The sequence below is a fragment of the Saccopteryx leptura genome, chromosome 8 (genome assembly GCF_036850995.1).
Source record: "Saccopteryx leptura isolate mSacLep1 chromosome 8, mSacLep1_pri_phased_curated, whole genome shotgun sequence".
Classification (NCBI taxonomy): Eukaryota; Metazoa; Chordata; class Mammalia; order Chiroptera; family Emballonuridae; genus Saccopteryx; species Saccopteryx leptura.
The window spans coordinates 10,916,268-10,943,693 of record NC_089510.1 but is presented as its reverse complement, the minus strand read 5'-3'; the positions used below and the strand labels follow the sequence as shown (position 1 = coordinate 10,943,693).

Genomic DNA, 27,426 nt, shown 5'->3' with positions numbered 1-27,426 from the left:
AAAAGGCTGTGGCTGCAGAGGGCGAGTGGAGAGAATCTGTAAAACTTCCAAGACTTCCTGCCCACTCTGCTTCCTCAGTCTCTCCTCGTCTATGAAACAAACAGAAAGGATGGAGAAAAGATCACCCAGCCCTTCCTCTCAGTTTGGTCCAGAACATTCTATCAGAGCTCTCCTGTCTGCCTGCTTCCTGGATAAAGAAGGGGCAGACCTTTCAATTTTAATCTGGCCAGACTACCTTATTTAGTGATGGGAATGTCAAAAAAAAAAAAAAAAATGGCAGTACTAATAAGATACAAGCAATTTAAATGTTTTTGATATTGATATTCTGATATTAATTAAGAAAAATAAGTTGAAAGTCTCAGAGGCATGAAATGAATAAAATTAATTTTCCAGTAGCAAAACATTTGAGTTCCCAGAATATTTTTCCTTGATCTTTTTATCTTAATTTGAAAAACGGGTTTATATCTGTATCTTGAAATGTCTATTCCCAGACAAGTGAAAAACTTGTTAAGCAACAAACTATTACTTCGATCAATACGAAGGACACGAGGGGACAGCTGTTACTTCTGTTAAGTGTATTTCCTAGAAATGTCATGAATTGTGATGATAATTGGCAGCTTTCATGCAAGCAAATGGCTTCATTCTAATTGGGGTAGGCAGCATTCAAGCCTCTGACACTCTAAGGCTACAGACTCTTTGGATGTTTCTAATCTTAAATAGTTTAAACAGATCCTATTATATATACAGAAGATGAGTACGTTTTCAGTATTTCAAGCAACACAAATGCACACACTTTACAAGTGATGTATCTTTACTAAAGTGACAGAATTCACTAGGGAGCGAGAAGACACCATTCAGACATCGGCTTCCTATTCTGCATTTCATCAGAACCTCCTGACACACATGTGCTTGCATGTGTGAGTAAATAATTTAATGAACCTGAAACATGTCTCAGTACCTCCTTCATCTAGTTTACTGAAAATCATAACTGACAATGTTACAAGAATGTTCATTTTATGGCATAACTGAGAGTGTGATGTTTCTAAAATCATATTAGGTTGAAGAAGAAATTAAAGTGACTTCCCTTTGTTTTAAACATAAAGTACACAGTATAACAAATTAAAAAATCAATGAGATTATTAAATTAGGATTATTCCTAAATAAAAAGGAAACACTTGTGTCTACCACTTAGTATTCAGATGTCTCAGACACAGACCTATAAAGTCATAACATTGGTTGGGGAGAGTTAAGGCTCAGAGAGTGGAAGAGGCTTGCTGTAAGAGAGCCGAGATGCGAAGGGCAGCCGAGGAGAGCCTGCACCCCTTGGTCTGTGTACATGGGTAGCGTCACACTGTGTCCTGGGAACTTCTTCCACGGTGACTGAGCTGCGGTTACACACACAACCAGGGTTCTGTACTTAGTGATTCCTACCAAGTGACCCATGAGAGGCCTTCATCAGCATTGTATGGTAATTTTTTACCCTGCAAAACACACTTTCTCCGAGGAAGGACAGGTGTGAAATATTTGGGAGAGGTCATGGACGTGGACATTGACAGAGGGGCACCTTGTCTCTCTGCAGCTCACATTTGTGTATCAGTAATGGCAGAATTTCCAAAATAGGAAAAGACTGAACAAGTAGTATAGGCAAAATGTGGAATAATAGCAAAAATAAACCCAAAAAATGCCCTAGATCCACACCGGGTGGCCGAGTTAGGTATCCTTACCTATTGGCATACATTCATTGTCCCACTCTTTCTTCCAAACACCGTCTTAAGGTTTTTCTAGGTGCCTAGCATTAAAATATATCTCCATTTAAAACATGTCTGACTTGCAGTAACGATCTGGACTTCAGAAAGAAGAGGGCTAGCTCTAAACCCATGCAATCGATTTCAAATCAGATAACCTAAGAGAAGAACTTAGATATTTCCAAAACTTTGACTGAAGGAGGAGTTATATGGATATATAGACAGAGAAGATAGCATATACGTTAAGATGTCAGCATTGCCCACACTCACATCCTCAGTCTAGTTCACTGTATAGAATGAGACAGGAAGAGCGATCTCTTGGAAGAGGAAAATGAGCAAACCTTTATTGATAACCTGCTATAGATCACTGCATCTCACTTAATTCCCTTCACAATTGAATAAAACGTGACTGTCTCTTGTTCTACAAAGAGGAAATAGAGACACAAAACAGCAAAGTTTGTCTAAAGTGAGAAAACTAACGAGTTGTCAAGAGTTGAGCCCAGGCTTGTCTGACTCAACCGTACCGCGCGATCAAACCCTCTGTGCAGAGTAGAACTCACAAGCAAATTAGGCAGAGAACTGCAAACCAAAAGCACTCTCACTCATTTTTTTTAGCAGTCAGTTGTACATATAAATTTTTGATCACTAGAGAATATACCACCTTCTCACCATCGCCCCCTCCCTTTCTGTTAGTTTCTTCCCTCCCCCCCCCCACCCACTTTCCAGGTATTTTGTCATTCTTTTCCAAGGTCTCAACACATGTCACTTCCTCCTAAGACCCCAACAAGAGGCTTTTTCAGTAGCAGTCAGATAAGGAAACTGAAGGCAGAGGAGGCTAACTCAGAACTAACCCTGGAGAAGTTGTAGCAAACACACACTTCCCAGACAGGGTGCAGACTTTGAAGGAATTTGAAAGCCACTGGAGAAGTAATTGAAACTGAGTGGAAAGGAGGGCGAGAAAAAAACAGAAAGGACACACCAGAGGGCGTGTAAAGAGGAGAAGAAAGCACATTTCGATTTGTGACTTATCATACAGAACTTCTCAAAGGGGTATGGAAAATATCTATTCTCATCACTCTACTGATAACGACATTTAGGAGCTATACTGAGAATGTTAGCAACAGTCTTCAAGTTCAGAAAGCAAGTCAATGAGCTCAATAAAATGCTGCATTTACAGCGACTCTGCAAGTGCCATGTGGGTTTTGAGATGCAGCCTTCTAAAATATGAGCGTATCTTCCTTTTTAACATTGGTTCTTGGGGTTCCTGGCCACCAGCTCGATGTGCCAGGCGGAGAGCTAAGGAACTTTCGTAAAAGATCTCCTACCCTCCTCACACCAAGGCTAGGAGAAAGGCTCTGTTTCCCCTGTCACACAGAGAAAACAACTGTGGATCAGACAATAATGTGACTATGTATTCCATGATTCCAAATTTAAACTCGGGATTTTATTCCTTAAAAGTCCAATGGCCTTCTCTTTATACCATGCTGCATAAACTTCTAAATATCAGGGTAAGCACGCTGCTAGCCACACTAAAAATGCTCTAATGTCCTGTGAACACTAGGGATTTACTATATATTTGTAGTTGATTACTATATATTGGTAATTGGTAATTTTGCACAATTTCAAAAGGCAAGCCAATGCACTGTGTTTTCTTGCGGGGGAGGGGGTGTGGGAGAGGGGTATGTGTATAGACAGTGGGAAGAAAAGAGACATATGTCATAGTTTATGCACGTCCAATTTCACATATGCAGACTGACTTTCTCATTAGTTCTGTTTGTGTTACTGGTGAAGACTCAACCTTCTCTTTCAAACAATTTGCACAGGTACACAGGCCAAGCCGGTGCTTTGGTTGACAAGGGCGGTAACCACATTTGCACTGCAGTTCCCACACCTGAATTTAAATTTCAATTCAGTTGTGTTTTGTTTAAAGGAGACTCTTCATCACTTTCATCTGAACTAAGTTTATGCCCAATCAACGCACCCATCCAATTTCCTGGGTGTGGCGAATGAGGACATCCTAGGTGTGCAGATTGTTAGGAAGAGCACATTGCAGGAGGGAAGTACGCAATTTCCAAAAGCCTTTTAACAAAAATACTTCAAAATCATCAGTTTTCTTTCTTTCTTATTTATTTATTTGTTTGTTTGTTTGTTTTTTACCATTTAACACCAATGATCTTTATTTCCCACAACCTATTCTGACACTTAAAGGAATACTTTTAGAAATCTATTTCATCATATATGGCTACCACCACATAAAGCCACTTAAAAATTACTGATTTAGAATAAATATAGAGGAAGTTTGGCCATGGAAAATCAAATGAAACCCTTTTTACATTTTTTTTGAGTTACTTTAATGTTATCTGATTCAAAGAAACGTGTTTGCGCACACACACACACACACACACACACACACACTCACTTTCCTTTGAAATCCCTTTCAAACACATGAGTTTGGCTCAAATATGTTAATATACAGTGTTTATGACCATGGAACTCTTGGAAACTCTTACTAAAGTAATTGGGCTGCATAATTATCAAAACCGTGCATTTTCATTGACTCTTTGACAGAAGGGTTGTCTTTCGCTCCTCAGTGATTGGGTAGAGCACTATATTAAGGCCTTCAGTTCACACAGAGTGTTGTCAGAGAGGTCCAGGGCTGCTAGAACTACAGGAAGACAATCCAGTCAACTATCCTTACTAACAAAGAGTTAGCAAAAGAGAGGGTTGGAAAATGGCCCCGTAGACAATAAATGAGGCACCCATAAATTGGAGAAAGTTGAACAAATGCATCAAATGAATGGATTTTAATCCAGCTTGGATGTTAAGCTTGAAAGAACTCAACAATGGCCCACAAAAGAAAATCAAATTCCATTTCCACAGTTACTATAAAAAATAATGATTATGTTATTATAATCATAGGAGCTATTTATATTCAAACGCATTTGGGAAAGTCTGGAAGATGTATGGTAAGTGGTCTAGCAGTTTGGGGATTTTTTCTAGTCCATAATTTATCAAAAGCCCCAAGCACTCTGTGAAGAGTGTTTTAACCAAGTCAGGTTGGAAAGCACAGAACTACCTCTGGGGATTTGTCCTCAGCGGCTCCCATTAGCAGCTCTGTCCACTGTCACACAGGCTGACGGTAAGGGCCGTGAGTCCTGAGAATTCCCGAGGGCTGCCCAGGGCATCCCCCTGCTATGTGGTCAGCGTGAGGTCCTTCAGGTGGTTGACTGTCTTATCGAAATGAAATTCACAAGACTGACTAAAATCCCAGCTTGGGCAGTTTTGTCAATCCCCAAAGCCTTGTGGCTACATTTGGAAAATTGAATTATCTACTTTATATGGTTGCTGTATTTGTTGGATTAAATAACTTGTGAAAGTGATACATACATATATATACATGTATATATGTATGTGTGTGTATATCTGTGTGTGTGTGTATATGTATATATCACTTTCACAAGTTATTTAATATCGGAGGTTCTCAAGAAGACTTCTGGATAGCTGGAGGTAAAATTAAAAAATCAGGGAATAATGAATTGTTTCCTTTGGTTCACAGGTGATTCTCAAACTTTAGTGAGCATAAAAAAATCCCCTAAGGAGCTTATAAAAGAACGTCTGTTCTAGAAATTCTGATCGGGTATGTCTGGAGCAGGCAGCCCTTAGTAACAAGCGCCTCAGATGATTACGTTGGAGTTGGCTCGTGGAATCCACAAATTGACAAGTACAGTTTTAGAACATAATATTCTAACAAAATTGTGACACAAAGGTTGTTTTATCTGGGGTCATCAGGTGTGTTGGAATTCCGTCTTCCAATGTCATTGCTTTCCTTCACATTTGCAGTCTTCTGAAGGCCTCTGACTCTCATCTAGAGAGAATGAACTCCCTAGTTATCCCTCATTAATAGAACCATGTTGGCTTTGCACTAATAGAACCATGTTGGCTTTGCACTAATAGAACCACGTTGGCATTGCACACCCAAGCAGCACTGTGCTTTGGTAAGTGTGCAATGACAAGACACCAAGCCAGAACACGGCACATTGCCTCTCGTCTAATTATGATAAAGGCAGTGTTGGTCAAGTAAGTTTGTAAAATATGATCTTTATGTTTGCTCGCTTACAGTTTGCATTGGGGGCTGGGCAGCGCCAGGTATATGTGGTCTGTGAAAGTGCAAATTACCTTCCTGCTTGGGAAGGGCCATTGTTTTGCTAATGTGTGCTGGAGGAGAGGTGTTCAGGCCAGAAACCTTTGAAAAGAGAGAAGAGAAGAAAAAAGAAGCCACGTTTTGCAGGGAGAGCAGAGAGAATGCAAGGTGTTGAAGAAGCCAGTTTGGGCAGAGAAGGGAGAAGGTGTGCAGATGGGGAACCAGAGCTGAGGGGCTTTGGGAGCTCCGCTGAGGCTGGTGGGGCCTTTGATTCTAGGAGAAACAGGAGAAGATTCTCCTGGTTGTGGAACCGGAGTTCCACATCTGTGTCAGTGGCTTTGGGAGCCCTGTGTGTTTGCTCGTCGGCCAGTGTGAGACTTTAATAAAGGAACGGCCCACCATTTTATGGCTCCACTGTTTCTTTGCCATCTGCCCGGATCCAATGAGAACCCAAACCTGCCTGTGCACGGCCACGATGGCTGTGCCCTGGCCTTACAAGCAGGTAATGAAAGGTGTTCACCATTTTATAGTTTAAAATATAAGGCTCTGAGTTTGGAAATGTTTTCATGGGAATCAGGTGCTCCTATCCCCCCAGAAGATGGCTTAATATAATCTGCAACTGCTTTTTATTCTTTCACACTTGAATATTTATCCCGGAAAAGGGTCTTATGCTCATCTAGTCTTATCTATTTATTCTACAGCTAAGGAAATTTAACCTATACCATCTGGTTTGTCCTCCAACCCAGCATCTTCAGGAACAAATAAGTTTCCCATCCAAGGGAAATCCCACTGAGGGCCAAGTCTATACTCAGAGAAATTTCCCCACTGAATCAGGTTCTGCTGTCCAGTGTCAAAGAAGAATTCAGTGTCTACAATTATAGTAATAATATCTTCATATAAAAAGGATGCAAAACATTTGAGCTAACTTGCTTCAGAGTGTCAAACTCATAAAATAAGTAGCAGTCTCATGGATCCATTCCAAAAAGGAATACACTCCCCCAACAATACAGAATTAACCACAACTCTTTATACTTCGTGTTAAATGTCTATCATTAAGAATTACCTTCTCTGAAAAGATTTCTTTGCCATATTCTATTGAAGAATCGGAATGCTTTTTGGGTAATTGCTGCTTTGGGTTATTTCTTCATTTTCCTTCCAAGTATAGAAAAAGTTTAGAGCTGACAGTGTGTTTTTCATCTTAATCCTCATCTGCTGTGTTCATAGATTATTTTTGCACTTTTCAGAATGTTAACCAGGCCCACACAGCTAGCAAAGCTCCCTGGAACTCTTGCCTATAATTTTCCTCTTCAATCCTATAGAGCGTTGGAAGGTATTGATTCAAATGATGTGAAAACTTAACTTATCAAAAATAGCACACATAAAATGAGAACCGGCCAAAGAAACTCGAAGAATACTGTTTTAACTGGAAGTTCTACCATTAACTGCTACAACATACTGTATTCCTGTTATGGCTCTTTGTGATATATTTATCACTGTGTGGGAACAGTTTAATCCACTCCATACAGAGAGCAGTAGGAGCTCCCAGTGGCCTCAAAATATGATGTCCCTTTGCCACAAACAACTGATCTAAATTTCTTGCAGGTGGCGGGCCGATCTCATTTTCTAAAAGGAAATAACCCTACTCTAAAAGCCAAATGTGTTTTTAAAGCTGCGGTGTCTTTAACCACTTCTTTTTCTAGGTTTTCAGTTGACGCCTTGTCATGACTGGCAGCGGGTTGCATCAATCACTCCGGGTTCTTAGAGAAAATATCTTGTGGTGGTGACTACCACACGCAAGAAACGAAGTGCCCTTTGCGGATGACTGCGCCGGTACCTCTGATTTCTTGCCAAATCATTCAGAATGCCGCAAAATCCATTAAATCCCTCCGCGGGGAAGAAAAGATTCCCGCATCCTAGAGAGAGAATTTATGAGTTCATTTCAATCATCACAAATGAAAGCCACCCTTAATATTCATTAGAGATTTTTTATGGTGGCAATATGCATTATCTGTTCGTATCCCCTCTGAAAGGCCAATTTCCTTTGAAACCTTGCATGGCTCCCAGCCACTCTTTGTCGAAACAGTGGCCTATGTCCAAGTGGAGTCAGGGGAGGCAAATGGATGACATGTCCTTATCCACTGGTAATGATTCCATTAAGCCACTGTGTGGGGGCTGTGAGCTTCGAAGTTTTAAAAATTAAAGGACAGACCTGGAATGTGAAGTCAGGTCATTGTGTCACTTTCTGCTGTCGTAGGTGACTATATGTCTTAAAGGGAACGGGACTTTTTTTGGTTTGCATCACAAAAGATGACTTTCAGAACTGACATTTATTTCATTTGAGGAAATGTGCATGTTGAGGACAGAAATCTCTGAGCCTCAGAGGTTTCAATTAATTCATTCAACTCTCTCCTACCATACTTCAAGCCACCTTGCATCGACCTGTCCCCTCCGATCTCGTCTCGTCCCTGTATGGAAAATGATCTTTTGAAAATTTAAATGTAAGCATGTATCAGATACCCGCGTCAAACAGAAAAACCAAGCCATTGGCTCACAACAATTATATAGCTTCCCACTGCTTCTAGGAGACACACAATACAACTTTGTAACCTATGAGGCCACAGTGGTCTGACTCCTTCCTCAGACCTTCCTTATACTCCATCTCCCTGCATTCTCCTCCAGCCATTCTGACCTAGCTTTGGCTGCTTACTCCTACTTTTAAATCAGACTCGAGCTCAGACATCCTCACACCTGAAAGTGTTTCCTGACGAAATCAGATCTGCCTATTATAGGCCCTCATGGAACCACGTAGCTTTCACAGCTCTTACTAAAGTATCATTTCATGTTTATTTGTGTGGTTATTTTTATCTTTGTCCCTCCTTGGACTACGAGATTCACAGTCTCTGTTTCTGCCCGATATTTTATCCTCCTTCACTGGAACATTGTAAATATTCCACAACAAATTGTTAAGTGAATGAATAAATGAGTTCCTAAATTTAATCCATTTTGTGCCTTGGCTAAACATCTTTTTCTGGGGGTGAGACGTGGTCTTCAGTTTGACTTGGGCTTGTGGTGAGCTGCAGTGAGGTATATCATCAATTCAGTTATTCATTGGTGCGATTGGTTGTATTTAACAGCGGGGAACTGTGAAATGCATAAAGATCTTATACTAAATATTGATAAGTGTTTTAGGGGAAATCCAACTAGTTGCTTTACTACTTCCCAGGAAGAAGAGGGAACACAAATTTCTTTCTTTATTATTTTTGTTCTCTTCTGAAAAAGCTGTGTTATGCCTGAGAGTTATATACTCTGACTCTGAAATAAAATATTATAAAATTAATATTTGATATGTCTATGATGAAATATATGAAAGGAGTTTTAAAAAGATAAAATTATTTTACATAGGTAAGACTCTGCTAACTTGGGAAGTAATCATTATGATAAATTGGAAGCTTACAGAGGGCGACGGTGAGCCCAGCACAGGGTCCCCTAGTGCCACCTTCTTTCTCTCCACATGGCTCAGAGATGCACAGGTGTGGGGTCACTAGCACGCATCCAGGAAGCTAAGAGCAGGATCTTATCCTATCCTAACTATGAATATTTGACCTAGTTAGTTCTAATTGTTTTTTTTAAATCTCCAGGAAGAAAATTAGGCAATATATATATATATACATGTATATATATATATAATTTTTATTTTTATTTTTGTATTTTTCTGAAGTTGGAAATGGGGAGGCAGTCAGACAGACTCCTGCATGTGCCCGACCGGGATCCACCCAGCATGCCCACTAGGGGGCGATGCTCTGCCCATCTGGGGTGTCACTCCGTTGCAACCAGAGCCATTCTAGTGCCTGAGGCAGAGGCCATGGAGCCATCCTCAGCGCCTGGGCCAACTTTGCTCCAATGGAGCCTTGACTGCGGGAGGGGAAGAGAGAGACAGAGAGGAAGGAGAGGGGGAGGGGTAGAGAAGCAGATGGGCGCTTCTCCTGTGTGCCCTGGCTGGGAATTGAACCTGGGACTTCCGCACTCCAGACCGACGATCTATCACTGAGCAAACTGGCCAGGGCCGGCAACCTATATTTTTTAATTCTTAAAAATTTGTGAAAACCAGTGATGTGCATTTAATGCAATATCTCAGACGATACAGAGATGCTTAGAATTGTTGATGGGGGCACCCTAATGACAAGTAGGTGTCTTAATCATCTTTTTGGCCCCAAAGCCCAGCACCACACCTAATATACTATAGACACTGTGCTGTTGTTCACTGAATAAGGATTAAGTCATGATAAATTGGAATTCAATAGTAATCTTGCTACCAGAAACAGTAGCTCTTCTTCATTAAGTTCCAACTGGGTGTTGGTTAAATACTTTATATCCAATTCTTACAAGAACTCCACAATAGAATCCTTATTATGTCCACCTAGTAGGCAAGAAACTGAAACTCAGAGAAATCGAGTAATCCAATAGTCACTCAGACAGTAAGCGGTGAGGCTACCATTGAAGATCAGGCTCATTTGGCTCCAACATTCATGTAGCTTCTACCCTGCATCTCACTTCTATACTGTTGTGTTTGTTTATCTTTTAGGTGAAAAATTTAAAGACACTTTAGTGATAGAAAAAAGTCTGGGCAAAGAGTTAGGAGGCTAATGTTGAATACCATGTCCGCCATCATCTGCAGTGAGACCTCAGGAATTAAGCGACGTCTTATACCACTTAATCTTCTTATGCTTCAATTTCTCCATTTTTAAAATGTCAGTAATGTTCTGACCAACTTACAGAGCTAGTATAAGATAAAATGTGAGACAAGATACATTGCACCGAGAAGTCAGGGACTTCATTTATTGAACTATTGAATCTGTATCTTGAGTTGACACTGTCCCAGGCATCATTTCATTTCTCATTTCAAATTAGGAACTGAATGTCTTTATTTTTAAAGATAAGAAAAGTACAGATACGCTACTAGCCTAGTCTCACAAGTGACAAAGCTATGATTTTTATGAGAAAATTCTGGACTCGTAGATTTGAACTTAAAAATCTATAGCTCACCACTTATGTTGCATAAATTATGTAACCTCTTAGAGCTTCAGATTTTTATTATTAAAATGAGGAAAGTAATACTACCTTTCTGAATTGTAGCACAAAGGCAGCAACTAAAATAGAGCTAGTGTTAAGTCAAAGGAGGCCATGATTATCATTATATCAGCATTTCTGCATGATCACAACAAGATGCCAAAGGTCTGAACCATTCAGGGTGGCACCTAGTGTGTGTGTGTGTGTGTGTGTGTGTGTGTGTGGTGGGTGACAGCAGCAAGAGAGGATGTCTCCCTCCAACCCAGACCTCTTCACACGCCTCAGCCTCCCTTCTCCTGCCTTCTTCTATAATCTTAAACTTCACCCGCCCATTTTGTAAAGCAAAGTTTAGTCCTCTGAAATGGCATTCAAATGATTTTTAAGTAGTTCTTTTTGAGTGACAGGGAATTTCTTGGTGCCTGAGATAGGAATTGGAAATGTTTTGATTCGAGGGGAAATTTTTTATGGCCAGAGGCCCTAGCTGTATTCAAAGCCAAACTGTATTTATCTATATCATTGCTGATTCAGAACACGAGGAAGAGAGAAAGTAGGCAGGATAAAGGAAGTGCAACTGGTCAGGAAAAACAAACAAACCCCAAACCTAAAAATAGCTCATGTAAAGAAAGTAATGAAGAATAAGGTCAACACGGTCTACTAAAGAGTGAGAAAAGAGATGCTTTGGAAATGCTGAAAGGAAATCTTTATGTACTAATCTTTATTTGCTCATGGAATTTTTCTTCCTCCGTGTGTTTTTATAGCCCAAAGTATTGAAGATACAAAGAACCTTAAATATCATTGGTAGCTGTCCCTCATTCTAAAGATGAGGCAACAAAAGACTGTGGTGATTAAGCAACCTGACCCAAAGAGATCTTAGTAAGTGACGACAGTTGAGCTCACACTTGATTGACTCTCCTGGCTCTGATTGATGCTCCTTTGTTGTATAACACAACCTCTGACACACCATGCTACACACTCAAATATGACTTTGCTTTTTAACACACTTAGCATTACTTGAATTATGAGCTATTTTTCTGCCATCAAAATAAAATTTTTACCAACACTTATTTCTCAAAGCCTCATTACACAAAATGTTGTAACATTCAAAATTCCCTCGTGGTGGTGCAGTGAAATAAAGCATCAGCCTGGAACACTGAGGTTGCCAGTTTGAAACCTGGGGCTTGCCTGGTCAAGGCACATATGGGAATTGATGCTTCCTGCTCCTTCCCTTATCTCTCTCTCTTCTCTCTCTCTCTCTCTCTCTCTCTCTCTCTCTCTCCTGTCTCTCTAAAAATGAATAAATAAAAATCTATAAAAAATATATTTTTTAAAAAATCCCTTCCTTCCAAAGGTCAATGTTCAGCTTTGGTGATTTGCTTTGTTTTGTAGAACCATGCAAAAGAATCAGGCTTTAAGTCAGTAGAAGCTTTAGTTCTCCCATGATCAATGAGCATAGATAAACCTCTTTCAGATTGACGTTCATTGTCTTCCTCCTTCCACTGAAAGACCCAGTGAAACAAATTTCAACTTTCTTGTGTGAGCCAAAATGTAGTTATAATTGATTATCCTGAGTCTTATCGTTATCACGAGAACTATTCTAAATAACAACTATTTATAATGGCTTTAGAAGGATTTTGTTGTAGAGTACCAATTCAACTTCCCCCTTAATTTGATGCCCTTGAATAAACAAGTACAGATAAAACAAAACAAAAACAAAAAGTACAGAGAGAAGAGGAGCAAAAGGTTTAGGGCAATTCATAAAGGCAAGGGATTCTTAGTTTCTGTAGCAATTCTAGCACTAGATCACAATCTATTATTCTCACTGATATATTCAATACATATGATTTCTGTAATTAGGAAAAGTCAAACACCAATCCAAGTATTAGAATGGTTTGCATTCTACATTTCTCTGCCTCAAAAGTCTAATTGAATAATACTCTTTAATCCTAGGCTTTCAGAATACTAATTTACACAGAGCAATTACATTTCTTCCATTTTATCTTTATAAGATTTTATTAGGAAGTATATTTAAACATTTTATACACATTTACAACTTCCTTTCCTCATGCTCATCCTAAGCAATTTCCAAAAATCTGTTATTTTGCACTAATATCGCTTATAATTGTTTCTTCTATAAGCTTTTTATTTTAACTATAAAATACTTTTGTATATCTAGCCAGATATTTTCTTGGGTTATTTTGTATACAAGTGCAATGTGTTTTTCATCCTAATAAAATTTTATACTAAGAATTGGTTATTTGTTCTTTTTACCTTTTCTTTGTAATAAGACCCCATACATTCTTATGATAAATGTAAAATGGTAGATTGTCTATCTGCTCACACAAATACCTATAAGCTCCCACAATAATAGATTGGGTGGTTCATGTGGCACTGGACATGAATTTGCTAATGAGTTGATGAATGAGTGGATGAAAGAATGAATGAACTATTGCAGCATCTGCTATTTTCAAATTCTTCTATTGCATTGTTAATTCTTCTTTCGTCAAACATACTGGATAAAATTAAACATTTGTCATGTAAAATATTCCTACTTGTTTTCATTCAGGCTCTTAAAATCATCTTTAGAATATTATTCTAAAGTTCACTAATTTCAGTACAGAGTTTAGTAAGTAGAGATTTATTTTGATATTTTTCTATCCCATTTTCATTTTCTTTTTTGAATTTCTCAGTCCAGATTATCATTCACTCTGCCATTCTTTTCACAAGTTGTCCAAATCTGTTCATTCAAACTTGTTTTCTTTCTATCTCACTATAATTCCAATGTAAGTAGATAAAAGCTCTTCTAACAAATGGATTTTGTTGTCCAAGTTGAATAAGAACATGTTAAATTATGAAGAATTATTGATTGATGGTTCCCAGTACAACTTCCTTTGGGTGGTTATGTAACAGTCATCTTGGTATGTCTTATTCAGTAGGCCAGAAATAAATATCTCCATCAATGGGACCACAAAAGTTTGTTAGCAGGTGTATACATCACCAATATACAAAGAAAATGACAATTCAATCTATGAAATTAATTTCGTTCTTTTTTCTAAATCACGTGTCTTCTCACTCTTTTCACTGGTTCTCTCAATCCTCATTTCTTTCATATATGTCTTCAAAGTATATAACATGAATTCTTATTCATTTGTCTACACTTTTAAATTCTCGTCTGTCATATACATAGAGAAAATGAAAGGTTAAAATGAGGAAACAGTGAAAACAAAGCGATGAACGTGGGAGAAACTCACCATGTTTGGCGGAAGGATGGTATCACTTCGCCGACAGCAGCACGTGTGTAAAAGAGACTTGGGGCATCTATGTAGCAAGAGGACAGATTATGTGAGTGCGTGCATTTGGTGCTGTAAGTGATGGGGAGACATTGAAAAGGTTTGTGAGCAGAGCAGTAACATTATTAAGTTTGAGCTTTGGAATCATTAATTGAGCAGCATTAATCAGGTAGATTAGTCAAGTAAATTAATATGAAAGCTTAATTTGATAACGACGTGTCATGTTGACTGAAGGACGTAGAGAGGGGTCAGAGAATCTGGGAGAGATTGCCAAGGTTGACAATAAAGACACAAAATAGAGAACAGGCACAAATAGCTTATCCTGGTTTTGCCACCTCTCTCCCATAGATCGGTAGTTTTCCTGGGCGGAGCTAAACTTCTTATACCACTTAGAAGTGCGTCTACTTGTCGCAAGACTTACAATATGTTAACAAGTAGAGCATCAACTACTCCCTATTTGCATTGAAAGATTAATTGTAAAATCTTTGTTCCTTTATTTCTTGGTTGACATGAGCACATATCCTGTCCCTCTCACTGAAATAGTTCCGTAAAGAAAGTTTTCATCCTCCACACTTTCTCTTTCGGCACAATTTTGACAAGTTCATGTAATCCCCCAATAAGACCTTCAATTTTCACTCTTAGCATCCTTATCTTATGCCCTTTAAAATGCATTAAGTGGAGCTTTGTTTATTTTCTCACTTTGTGATTCATTTTTCTTTGATTTTTTAAAAATGTAACTTGGTTTTTTATTCTCATCAATTTTCTATCTCTCCTGCAATTGAATTCTTATATACACTTGGGTCTCTGTTTTGTTCTCTCAGGCCTTTGACTTTCCATCTTCCTGAAAGATTTTTGTTATTATCACTTTATAAATATATCACACTACTTTTTATAAAATAGATTTTAAAATATCCTAGACATTTAAAGGGAGAAATGGATATTTGTTCTTTTTTTGCATGCCAAGATTACCTGTACTTTTTAACATTATAAAAACAATTTGTTTATCCTATTTACAAATCTGAAAACTTGTTCTAGATTTTGAAAAATATGTTTATCATCAAACTATATCATGATATTGTATTAAAGGAAGGCCTCATCTTCTGTGCAGCCCACAAACTTTCTTCATTCTTGCCTTTATTCCCAGTCGAACCTGTGGTTCACTTTCTTCTTTTTGTTAAGGTGTTTCAAGCTCTTAGCATGCAGAGCTTCGTAAGTACACTTGAATTACTCTTCTTGTAAATTGGTTCTAAACACTTGGCTTCAAATATTATTTTTGGTTACCTCCAATGTTACATTTTCTTAAGAATACATCTGAAATCCCCTCTCAACACCACTCAACACACATTAGAAAAGACCCATGTCCTTAAGTAGCTTTTTCTCTCACATTTCTGTTGTGGAGTACATACTTTCATAAATCTCACTTTCTACATTTTCAATTTATATCATTTCCACAGCCACATGTCTTTCCCCACTCTCTAAACCCCATAGACCTTTTAAACAACTAAACCACACATTAAACATCTGTGTGTGTCTCGTTCCTCCCCTGTTGACTTCTGTGAAGAACACTTCACAAATAAATCATTTTTCCGTCTGGATTCAGTTTGTTTATGGTGTATCTCAAGTGAATAAAATATCGCTTCTTTCCAAGCCCAGCACAAGCCTCTGGCTTCCTTGATTTTAGTATAATTATTACCTGCTACCGAGTGAGTCCTGACCCCATTTTATTTAATTTTCCCAACAGCCCTGCATGGTAGGTATTGAGAAGCTTTTTAACATATGCAGTGTTTTCAGTATGCAAAGTCATTCAGAGGAAAAAGGACGGGTAGGGTGTGAAACCCATGTGAAGAATTGGAATTAGTGGGTTAAAGAGGGTGAAGAGATTGCTCAAGTGAGTTCTGCTGGTAATGTCAGAGCTGGTGTTAGTGTGGCTCACTTAGGACCAGCCTCGAGAGTGTGAGTCCATAGGGGGCTCAGCGTGCAGTCATATCTACGCAAGTGAGGACTTCCTGGAAGACAAGTTTCAGAACTCTGATCTGACAGTGGGATTAAAGACACTGGGATCTACTATTGCTGAAATTCCTGATGCCAAGGAGAAATGAGTATGTCCATTGATTGGTTTTCAGACCAGCTCCAACATATCTGCATATGTTAGTACATTTTTTTAAACAGTCTAGTCACACTTTTACCCTTTAAAATAGGAAAAACATCACCTCTGACTACCTGTCATTGAGAGTAAGTAACACTCATTTAGAAGCACATTTTTCCTTCAACACTATCTGCCCTCTCTACCTTCTTTAGGATGAAAGTTAAAGAATAACCCGAATAATAACTCTGCAGTTGCCACACGTACACACACAAAAAAACAGTTATGCTAAAAATGAAACTGGATATTTTCACTTATTATTATAGAACATATGTGTAGAATATAAAAATAATTATTTGTATTCACTCAACTCTTTTCGCTCAATGTTTCAAATCCCTTAGTGTAAGTGGCCTCATGATGTTTATAAAACCAACCTAATTCTAACATGCTCTTGAACCCTCTCTTCAAATCCACTGAAGTTTTTCAGTCACAGATATCGAATATTATCCTCTGAAATTCTTTGCATTCTGCAGATATGTTTGACCATCTGCAGATAAAACTCAATTATTGAGTTATATATTAAAGTAGACAGAACTACCTAAAGAAAAGCATAACTATTATATATATTCCTAAATATATACATGCAAGACAAACACATACACATAATAGCTGAGTTTATGTAGGATTGGGTTAATATAAGAACAGTGAGAAGGATGACAAGAAATGTTTTATCTAGACCTGTGAAAACAAAATCTATTGATTTTTAAAATTCCGCTCCTTTTGTCAGCAGATGTTACTCAAATATATATATTTAGGAAAAGCCCTTAACGTTCTAGGGATTATAGAGGATGTGAAGATAAATTACTCATGGCAAATCAACAAATGCTCAACTCATTCAATTCCAAGGTGAAGTACGCAGAGCCTCATGAAGACAGGGACAGCGTACGTACTGTCTAACTCTGTATCCCCAGTGCCTAATACTGTGACTGGCACACGGTGCCTAATATAGAGAGAGAATCATGCCCGTAAGTGATCGAGAAGTTTAAAGGAAGGAGATACTGCTACTCTCTGGTACGATCCAGGAAGGCTTTCTGGAGGACAGAATACTCGATCTGAGTCTCAAGGAATAGGGGTATTGGTTTTAAACGAGAGAAGATGATACCAAGCAGAGGCCAACACAGAGAGGCAGAAAAGTGCAACACAGTCATTAGGGAGAGCAAATCTTTCAGTTTGGCAGTCCAGCAAAGGAAGCTCCAAGAACAAGTAGTGAATTCAGTGGAACAGCTAGACTGAGACCAGACTGCTAAAATCCAGATGTGCTCAGTCAAGGGGTCCAGATTTTTATTCTCGAAATAAAGTCTAAATATTTGTGTTTAGATTGTTACACACTTTCTTTGCCACTTTCCAAGGAGTCATTAGCCCTGATCCTGATTCTGAAGCCGTCAGCGAGGGTCTTCAGTAGTTCCCAATTCCATTAGCAGCTGCTCTCTACGAACCTGCCCCCGGGAGCTGCGAAGCCCGCAGCCCCAGAAGAGAAGATGCGACTAAGAAAGTGGGGACGAGACGTTTCTAAAAATAATGGATGTCAGACAGTTTCATCAGTGCCAGGGATGCTACTAAATACCTGCTATCTTCAATGTGGCACGTCGAACACAGATCACTTTAGCTCTGGTCTGCAAAGACCTAACTTAGGACACAAATCTTAAAACGACTCCAAGAGAGAATGAGCCTCTTCAGAGATCTCAAATGCACCATGAAACACAGCCTTTGTCTAATGAGACGCTGATTCTCAAAACAAAATGGTGTGGAGTCAGGTTTCTGGACACACAGGGTTGTTCCATTTATTGTGGTAACCACAAACACAAAAGATCATAGACTGTAGAAAAAATAAAGGTAACAATGTGGCTTTCAGTAACTGACAATCAAACTAAAGAATAATTAGGCAGGCAAGTCCCAGAATAGTTGGATTCTTTTATTTTAGTTTCTCAATTACCTCTTGAGTTTAATATTCCTATTTCCATTTTATGATTGAGAAAATTAAGATGGAAAGGTTTCAATAGCATAGTTTGGACACAACCCAAATTTGCTTAACTTTAGAGTTTATACTCTTTCTCTTGTACCATCAGGGCCGTAGGGCCCAGCTTAGTGTATGGGAAGCAGCATAATGTGTTAGCTAAAAGCAAGATGCGTAGCATAAGACTGTCTAGGTTCTAGATCTTAGCTTCACTTTGTGTGAGTTCTGTAACCTCGTACCTGTTATTAACATTTCTGTGCCTCATTTCTTCTTAATTGTAAAACAGGGGGAAATTAATATTAGAAGAACACTATGTACCTGACAGGGTTGTTGTGAGATTTAAATGAAATAATATCATATATGTAAAGTGTTTAAAAGACTGGCAGCCCAAAGAAAATGCTCATTTAAATTAGTAATTATTAAAAAAAAATTTAAAATAAATTAATAATTATTTGTTAGTGAAACGTTATGACCACAGCAGTAATTTAGACAATTCAATGCATTTCTTTTTTAAAAAAAAATCTGAATCAGCATCCAAAGACTTCCTTCAATTAAAAAAAAAAGACATGGTTGGAAAATATTAGGCAGTAGTTTCTTGGAACACAAAGGATTATACGCAATAATAACATGATAGCAAACATCACAAGAGTGGCATTGCTCTTTGGAAAGACAACTTGAGCTCTGTGAGCTTTCCTGACACTGATCCACTTGACTGATTAGCACTTTCGTTATCTGTTCCTTTCCTGCCAGTACAGACCTGCAGATAAGACGGTACATTTCCGCAGTTGACGAACTTACCCACGAATGAGGGAGATCCGTATCTGTAGGAGAAGAGTAGAGGTGTGGGTGGTGATTACAGCGTAAACACTTGTCCCAGGGTCCAACTTGGGCGATTTCAAAATCAACACATGTCCAGACTGTGTTTTCTGGAAAAGGCTTCCAACTGTTGCACGTCTGAGCTTCGCCGTCATTGTGAGACCACGTTTCTGCCAACGTGCAGCCAGGTAAAGTATTGTCTCTATCCAGGGATGCAGAAAGAGCATCCAGAATATCCTCTGTTCCCTCCTTCTTCCTTGTGCGAACATTACTGACTTTCTTTTCTTGAGATTTGACTAATTTCATACAAGAAATCAATGTTGTATCTTCATCTTCTGTGTGATAAAGAAAAGTGAAAAAATAAGCCTGTAATTATTTTATATATGTACGAATTATAAGTATTATACTTTCTTTTATATAACCTTTTGAATAGTGAGTTGTTTTCATGTTTGCTGACCCCTGGGAGTGAGTTTTTTTTTTCTTCAAAAAATGAAATTAGTTCTAGTTCCAGTTTTATTAACTTAAAATCATGTTTGTTTGATAACCAGTTTAGGGAAACAAGAAGAATATATATTTGCCTTTTTTTTAATGTTTCCTTACACATGTATGGTCGTACTCTTGATGGTCAGGAGGTATGAGGACATCCATGAATGTTCCTACTGCTCAAAAGGTTAATAGAAATAAATGAACACCAAGGGATAAACCAGAAAGTCATTTAATTCAAGAAAATAATTTACAATAATATTTTTTAAAAAGTAAATATTTTGTATATTAAATGAATTGTTTTGTAAAAACAGATTTACCTTACAGTTTTTGTTTTTTGTTTTTGTTTTCCATTTTTCCGAAGCTGGAAACGGGGAGGCAGTCAGACAGACTCCTGCATGTGCCCGACCGGGATCCACCCGGCACGCCCACCAGGGGGCGATGCTCTGCCCCTCCGGGGCATTGCTCTGCCGCAATCAGAGCCACTCTAGCGCCTGAGGCAGAGGCCACAGAGCCATCCCCAGTGCCCGGGCCATCTTTGCTCCAATGGAGCCTCGCTGTGGGAGGGGAAGAGAGAGACAGAGAAGAAGGAGAGGGGGAGGGGTGGAGAAGCAGATGGGCACCTCTCCTGTGTGCCCTGGCCGGGAATCGAACCCGGGACTCCTGCACGCCAGGCCGACACTCTACCACTGAGCCAACCGGCCAGGGCTTAAACCATGTATTTTTTAAGATTTTATTTATTGATGTAGAAAGAGAGGAGAGGGGGAGGGAGAGAGGAAGGCAGGAATGGTGAGGTGGAGCGGGAAGCATCAACTCATCGTTGCTTCTCGTAGGTGCCTTGACCAGGCAAGCCCAGGGTTTTGAACCAGCGACCTCAGCATTCCAGGTCGACACTTTATCTACTGTGCCATCACAGGTCAGGGTTGAAACCATATTTAATGATTAAAGTAAGTTTGATTAGCATGACTGAAAGCCACGTGCAAATAGTATGCTGAATGATATTTGAGAAACATTACAGTTTCAAAAATTCCCTACATCTTTTAAGCATCATATGGTGTGCTTCTGTTCTTAAATATTTTTATTTTTGGAGGTCATTTGTGAAAAAGAGCAACATAAAGAAGCAAATGAAATCTTTTCCTTAATTAAAAGAATGAAATCTCAGTGGCTATAGACTGAAATCCTATTGTATTCACAAATTTTCTATTTTAGTATATTAATCTGCAAAGAGATTTATGCATGTAGTATGTCTCACAATGAAATATTTTGGAAAAGAAAGAACAAGACTGAGAAAACAAAAGGAAAAGATATTTCTTTAATGCTATAAAGTTGATTAATGAGGCCTATATTTACATGTGGTAAAAGGTCTTATGAAAATTCTAGTAACATGTAAAACAGTTACAGGAAATAAAAATATATATTACTCAAAGTGCATTGCACCGTGTCATTGACTTTTTTTTATATTCAGATGTTTAACTAGTGTAAAGAGTATGATTAATAGGGAATTATTAATAAATTAAAATCAAAGGTACATATCATGATATTTCAATTTGCTTCACTCACATGAAAACAGAAAAGACTGTTTTCTATGGCCAACGACTAGCAAGAGTGGTCACTGCTGACCCACCCATCTTGCTGGTCACCCCCTGAGAGCTTTCTCTCTCTACCCCTCTGGTCCGAAGGGAAGGAGAAACGGGTAGGGTCTAGGAAAAGGTGAAATTCAGGAATAGGATGATGCTATCTTTCACATATAACGTGACCATTAAAAGTAAACTCAATGTTTAATGGTTATTTTAAGGCCTTATAATAATGGCCTTCATTAATAGATGCTACCCCAATTCTACCCCAAAGAATGTTCAGCAGCTCATTGAATGTTTGCTTACAGAGATTTACTAATGGAGGTTTCATCTCATCCAGACTCGGAACTCTGGGTTTTTTGGTCCAAACCAGTTTTTGGAGTCTCTTTAATGTCCCCATTGATTCCACAGGGTTGCCACTTGAGTTTATGACCTAGTCCAAACACAGCTCAAGGTAAAGACAAACTATTCTTCACAAAAGATTAAATGTAAAATGGTTAGAGATCATAAATAGGGGGAAATTAATCATGTACCCTTAAAACCTGTACCCTCAGGCAATTTAAACAATATCTTGAAGGCACACCACAATTTAGGGCGTTCAGACTTATAAAATAGATTACAACTTGCTGGTCAGACTAAGGCTGGGAAGTTTTCACCATTTTTTTTTTACCTCAAAATGCAGCAAAATGGGTTTAATGCCACACCATCTATAAATAATCTACCCCTGTTCACTGTGAAATAGTAAAAAAAAATAACAACAACACGAGGTCTCATTTTTCAATATATTTTAATTACGTAGCCACTTGCCTTCTAGAAGACACACAGTGAGCAAAGCAAGATGCAGCCACAGTTGTATTTTAGTTCATCTACTGATGGGCACTTGGGCTGCTTTCCGATCTTGACTATTGTAAATAACGCTGCACTGTGGGTGGGATGCAGACTGCTGCAGCCATTGTGGGAAGCAGTATGGAGCTACCTCAAAAAAAAAAAAAAAAAAAGAGAGAGAGAGAGAGGCCTGACCTGTGGTGGCGCAGTGGATGAAGCGTCGACCTGGAAATGCTGAGGTCGCCGGTTCGAAACCCTGGGCTTGCCTGGTCAAGGCACATATGGGAGTTGATGCTTCCAGTTCCTCCCCCCTGTCTCTCTCTTATCTCTCTCTCTCTCTCTCTCTCCCTCTCTCTCCTCTCTAAAATGAATAAATAAAATAAAAATTTTAAAAAAAATGTAAGAGAAAAAAAAAAAAAGAAACTGCCTTTTGACTCAGCAACCCTGCTCCTGGGAATATATCTTAAGCATCCCAAAACACTAACTCAAAAGAATATATGCATCCTTATGTTCACTACAGTGTTATTTACTTATTATTTTTTTAAAATCTTAATCTTGATGATTGCAAAATAGTTTGGATATTGATATTTTATGTGTTAAATTTTATACTAATTGGTAAAAAATAGTTGTATTCTGTTGTATGTGAAGTAATAATATACAGAGGGATGCTTCTTTTTCAGCCAGAAAGCTCTGGACACAAATATTTCTCCACCTGCTTCTGCCTCATTCGTTCTGCCGAACAGCTGACAGATATCCAGATAGACATAGCAATTTTCAAAAGGCGAGTGATTTGTTTCCTCATTAATGTTTGAGTGAGACATGTTTATAGTAGTGTTTTACAGTCCTTTAAGGGAGCCTATTCGCCCAAAGAAATGTTTGGAGAGAAAAAGATCTCTGGTGTGCAAACATTTCCAATCCTTGTTTCTAGCTCTTATTCCTGGTCTTGAAGAATGACTTTGAGGGACCCGTATAGACCTGATGTTCCATCTCTCCCTAATAGCCTGTAAGTAGGAAATGTGATGTTTTGTCAGAGCAAGCCATGCCTGTTGGCATTAAGTAAGTGAGAAAATGTTGCGATCACTTTAATCTTTCAGAAAGGACCATAAGATATTCCTAAATATGCAAAATTCTCTTTCCCTTTCCAAAGGTCATGCCAGGTTCAATACGATTTCTATTGCTGTTTATTTTTGTAGTACTTTCTCCAGCATTCCTTTTCAGTGCTTTCTGAGTTACTTGGTTTTAAACACCCCATAAGCTGAGGAAAAGCCATTTTCTAATCTTTAGTGCCTTCCTGAAAGAATAAGCTGACGTTGCATAATCATTGAAGACGATATTTTTCTTTGCTATGCCTCTCTCCGTAGGACAACCTCCTCTTGTTACAGTAAAAACTTAACTGCTTCATTGAAGCATTGCCACAAAATATAGCCTTCTCTTTCTCTGTTTTTTAGTGAAGAAGACTCTCACTTGATTTAAGGAAAGGGGTTATAGTCCAGGCAACTGAACTTCATATTAATGATTTGTTTCTCGGAGAGATAGAAGCGCTTGTATACTGTTTAAATTCAGATGAGTGAGACCTGATGTCCCAGAGATGTTCAAACAAACTGACCCATTATTTGTTCAAACTCTATAATAGCTTTATTTAAAGCACCATATTGTTAACTTTTGTATCTTTATTTACTTTCTCTGAATTCATAGATATCAGTCTACTGTATTTTATTAATTTTCGAATCCCATATGTCTAATGGAAATGAATAGCTTAATAAATGTTTGCTGAATGTGAACACAGTCTGGATTTCACACATGTGTTTTATTTACTAAGTGGGATGTTCAGAGTTAACTTTGATACTAGATTTGGTACTTTCTGGGTAATCTTCTCTTGCTATTAGGTAGTATTTACCAGGAATGACAGAGGTAAATATTATTATAAGAGATATAAAATCATTATCTATTGAAGAGAACTCCTCCAGAATATTTTTAAATAATAATTTTATTTACAATTGTTACTTGTATATTTATATTGAATTCGATTAAAATTTATAATAATGTCCCTTTTCATGTCTAGATCGAGACGTTAATGTCTAGATATTCAATAGTCTTCTCAGAAAGAAGAGTGACATATGAATTAAGCTTATAATTCAACCAAGCAAGAAACTTTTATTGAGCATGTACTATATGCCAATCACTCTCCAACATTCTGGGGAAATGGCATTGGTAAGTAAAATGAGATTTCTGCTTTCATAGAGTCTACATTCTAGAGGGATTAACATATCATAAACATATAAACAAGTACATAAATAAGAAAAGGAGACATGAGAAGTGCGATGCTAAGAATCAGCAGGGTAACTGGGTAGGAATGCGGGAGTGATGTTGCTAATTTACGGAGGGTGATCACGGGTGTCACTGAGGGTACTGAAACTGAGGATGGAATGATAAGAAGGAACCAGACCTGTGGACATTAGGAGGTGGTTTTGGAGTCAGTGTATGGTTGGTCAGGAAGGACATTGCACCTGAGACAGGAATGTCAGAAAAGAGTTATCCAGGGGAATAGCAGAGGGGAGAAAAGCCCTGGAAGAAGACAGGGCTGCTACAAAAGTTGTAACGCAGGCTGAGGAATATGCGTTTTATTTCAACCAGAGGAATGACACAACGTGCTCTATATTCTTATTCATCTTCCTTCTTTATTGATTTTTTTTTTTTTTTTTTTTTTTTTTAGTGAGAGAGAGGGACAGACCGTCAGGAAGGGAGAGAGATAAGAAACATCAATTTTTCGTTGCGACCTCCTTAGTTGTTTATTGATTGCTTTCTCATATGTGCCTTGACGGGGGTTGGGGGCTACAGCAGAGCAAGCATCTCCTTGCTCAAGAGAGCAACCTTTGGGGTCAAGCCAGTGACCATGGGGTCATGTCTATGATCCCACACTCAAGCCAGCAACCTCATGCTCAAGCTGGTGAGCCTGTGCTCAAGCCAACAACCTTGGGGTTTCGAAGCTGGGTCCTGTGTATCTCAGTCCAATGCTCTACCCACTGTGCCACCACCTGGTTAGGCTTTATTGCATTTTGATCCTCTTCCTTTTTAAAAGACTTTTCCCAATAGCATTCGCCAAGCTCTAATCTCATCCATCTTTTCCACCATTTACCACTCTTTCTATTCCCTTTCCTAAGCATGGGTCTCTAAAAAGTTAACTCTATAGTATGCTCCTTTTAATTTAATTCCTTTAATTTCTCATCCTTTCAACCCACCTCATTTACTCATCAATCAGCTTTGTCTCTACTATTCCATTTAAATTGCTTTTGTGGCCCATTGAACCATTTCCAAACTCTGTTACCACCTGGTATTCAGCAATATTGACCATAATGACCTTCAGGAAACTTCCTTTTCTTGGCTTCTGTGATGCCACGTTCCTGGTTTTCCTTTCATCTTTTCTGACTGTCTTTCTCTAACTTCTATATGCTGACTGACACCTCTTTGTCTCTCCAAGTAGAACGTTTAAATTCCTATAGGACTAGCTGTGGACCCTTGTCTAAAATCACCATAGTTCTCATCTCCACACAGTATCTCACCCCCACACACACACACACACACTCGCTTTAATATCACTTAGATCAGAGGTCCCCAAACTACGACCCGCGGGCCACATGCGGCCCCCTGAGGCCATTTATCCGGCCCTCACAGCACTTCTGGAAGGGGCACCTCTTTCATTGGTGGTCAGTGAGAGGAGCATAGTTCCCATTGAAATACTGGTCAGTTTGTTGATTTAAATTTACTTGTTCTTTATTTTAAATATTGTATTTGTTCCCGTTTTGTTTTTTACTTTAAAATAAGATATGTGCAGTGTGCATGGGGATTTGTTCATAGTTTTTTTTATAGTCTGGCCCTCCAACGGTCTGAGGGACAGTGAACTGGCCCCCTGTGTAAAAAGTTTGGGGACCCCTGACTTAGATGATGATGATTGCTAATTATTTATCCAAGGCTCTCTTCAGAGCTTCAAACTCACATACCCAGCTTTGTATTTAAAATGATTTAGAAGAACCATCAAGACTGAACTCGGCGCTTGCTCATTAGCTCCGTTGGTTAAGAGTGTTGTCCAGAAATGACAAGGTTGCAGTTAGATCTGGTCAGGACACACACGGGAAGCAACCAATGAATGTATGACAGAGTGGAACAACAAATGAGTGCTTCCCTTCCCCCTCTCCTCTCCCTCTCTTCCTCTCTTTGGTTCTAAAAATAAAATAAAACTAAGCCTTGATTTGATAGCTCTGTTGGTTAGAACATTGCCCCAGAGCACAGAGGCTGCTGATTCGAGCCCTGGTTAAGCCACATACAAGAACAGCTTGATGTTCCTGTCTCTCTCAAAAAAAGAGAGACTAAATAGAAATGATTCTCATATGGTCTTCTTCAATTCATGAATGCCATCTTCTTCCTCCCAACGCTCAACCCATAAGTTAGATTACCATCTTTGCCACCTACCTCTCCTTTGTTTACTTATATTTCTGCCATTATTGAGTTGGGCTTATTCTCCAAAATGTATTTTAAGTCGGTCTCTGTTTCTCTTTCTCCATTTCCATTGTTATCACCTTACTTTTCTCTCATTGAAAGTATTGCCAAGTCTCTTCTTTATTGGCTTTCTTTTCCCTTTGCTCTTTATCAGTTGATTGACAACATATTGTCAGAATTTTCTTTAAAAGATGTAAGCTGGTGATGGGACTCTCTCCTGTAAGCTGCTGCAAAATTTCCCTGGTTTCTTTAAGTAAAATCCAAACTCTGTAGCTGGGTCTATGAGGCTCTCCTCAGGCACACAAGGTGCAGACTTTTAGATTCCCAATTTCTGGAGCTCTTTTCTTTCTCAGTGGCTTTGTGTATGCTATTCCCCTGCTTGGAACCCTAATCCTCATTTTCCTGACCTGGTTAATTTCTACATGACGCTGGAGCTTTAACCTGAATGTCGTTATTTTTTCAGAGAGATTACTTCGTGACTCCTATGTTCAAATTAGGTCCTGCTTCTTTGCCTTCTTGGCTTTCACTGCAATTTCAGATTGATATCTCGGTCATCATTGGTTAATGTCCTTCTTCTATAATAGGTGTCATGATCACCTACAACATTGTTAAAATCTGGTACTCCATAGGAATTACTGGAAATTGTGATATGTAACTAATATATGAATAAATAAATGAGGAATTGATTTGGTAAAAATCTTTCTAAATCTTTGAAATGTAATAATGCTAAAAAGTGAGATTAGAAATTGAGAAATGAGATGGGATAACATTATTGTATTTAGAATACTTTTCTCCATATAAATAATTATATAATATATGAATACAAATTAAATATTTTATGTGTCTGTAATATATATTTACTATATATTTTATATATATCTATACATATCTTTTAGT

The 27,426-nt window shown here is 38.5% G+C and overlaps 1 protein-coding gene across 1 annotated transcript in view; it reads right to left on the bottom strand.

Moving 5' to 3' along the window:
• SAMSN1 (SAM domain, SH3 domain and nuclear localization signals 1) overlaps nucleotides 1–27,426 on the bottom strand; it is a 143,290-nt gene that overhangs the window by 63,219 nt on the left and 52,645 nt on the right. The window contains exon 6 of the mRNA XM_066346956.1: nucleotides 19,136–19,488. Coding sequence (XP_066203053.1) covers nucleotides 19,136–19,488 — 353 coding nt within the window. The remainder of the gene's footprint in view (nucleotides 1–19,135; nucleotides 19,489–27,426) is intronic.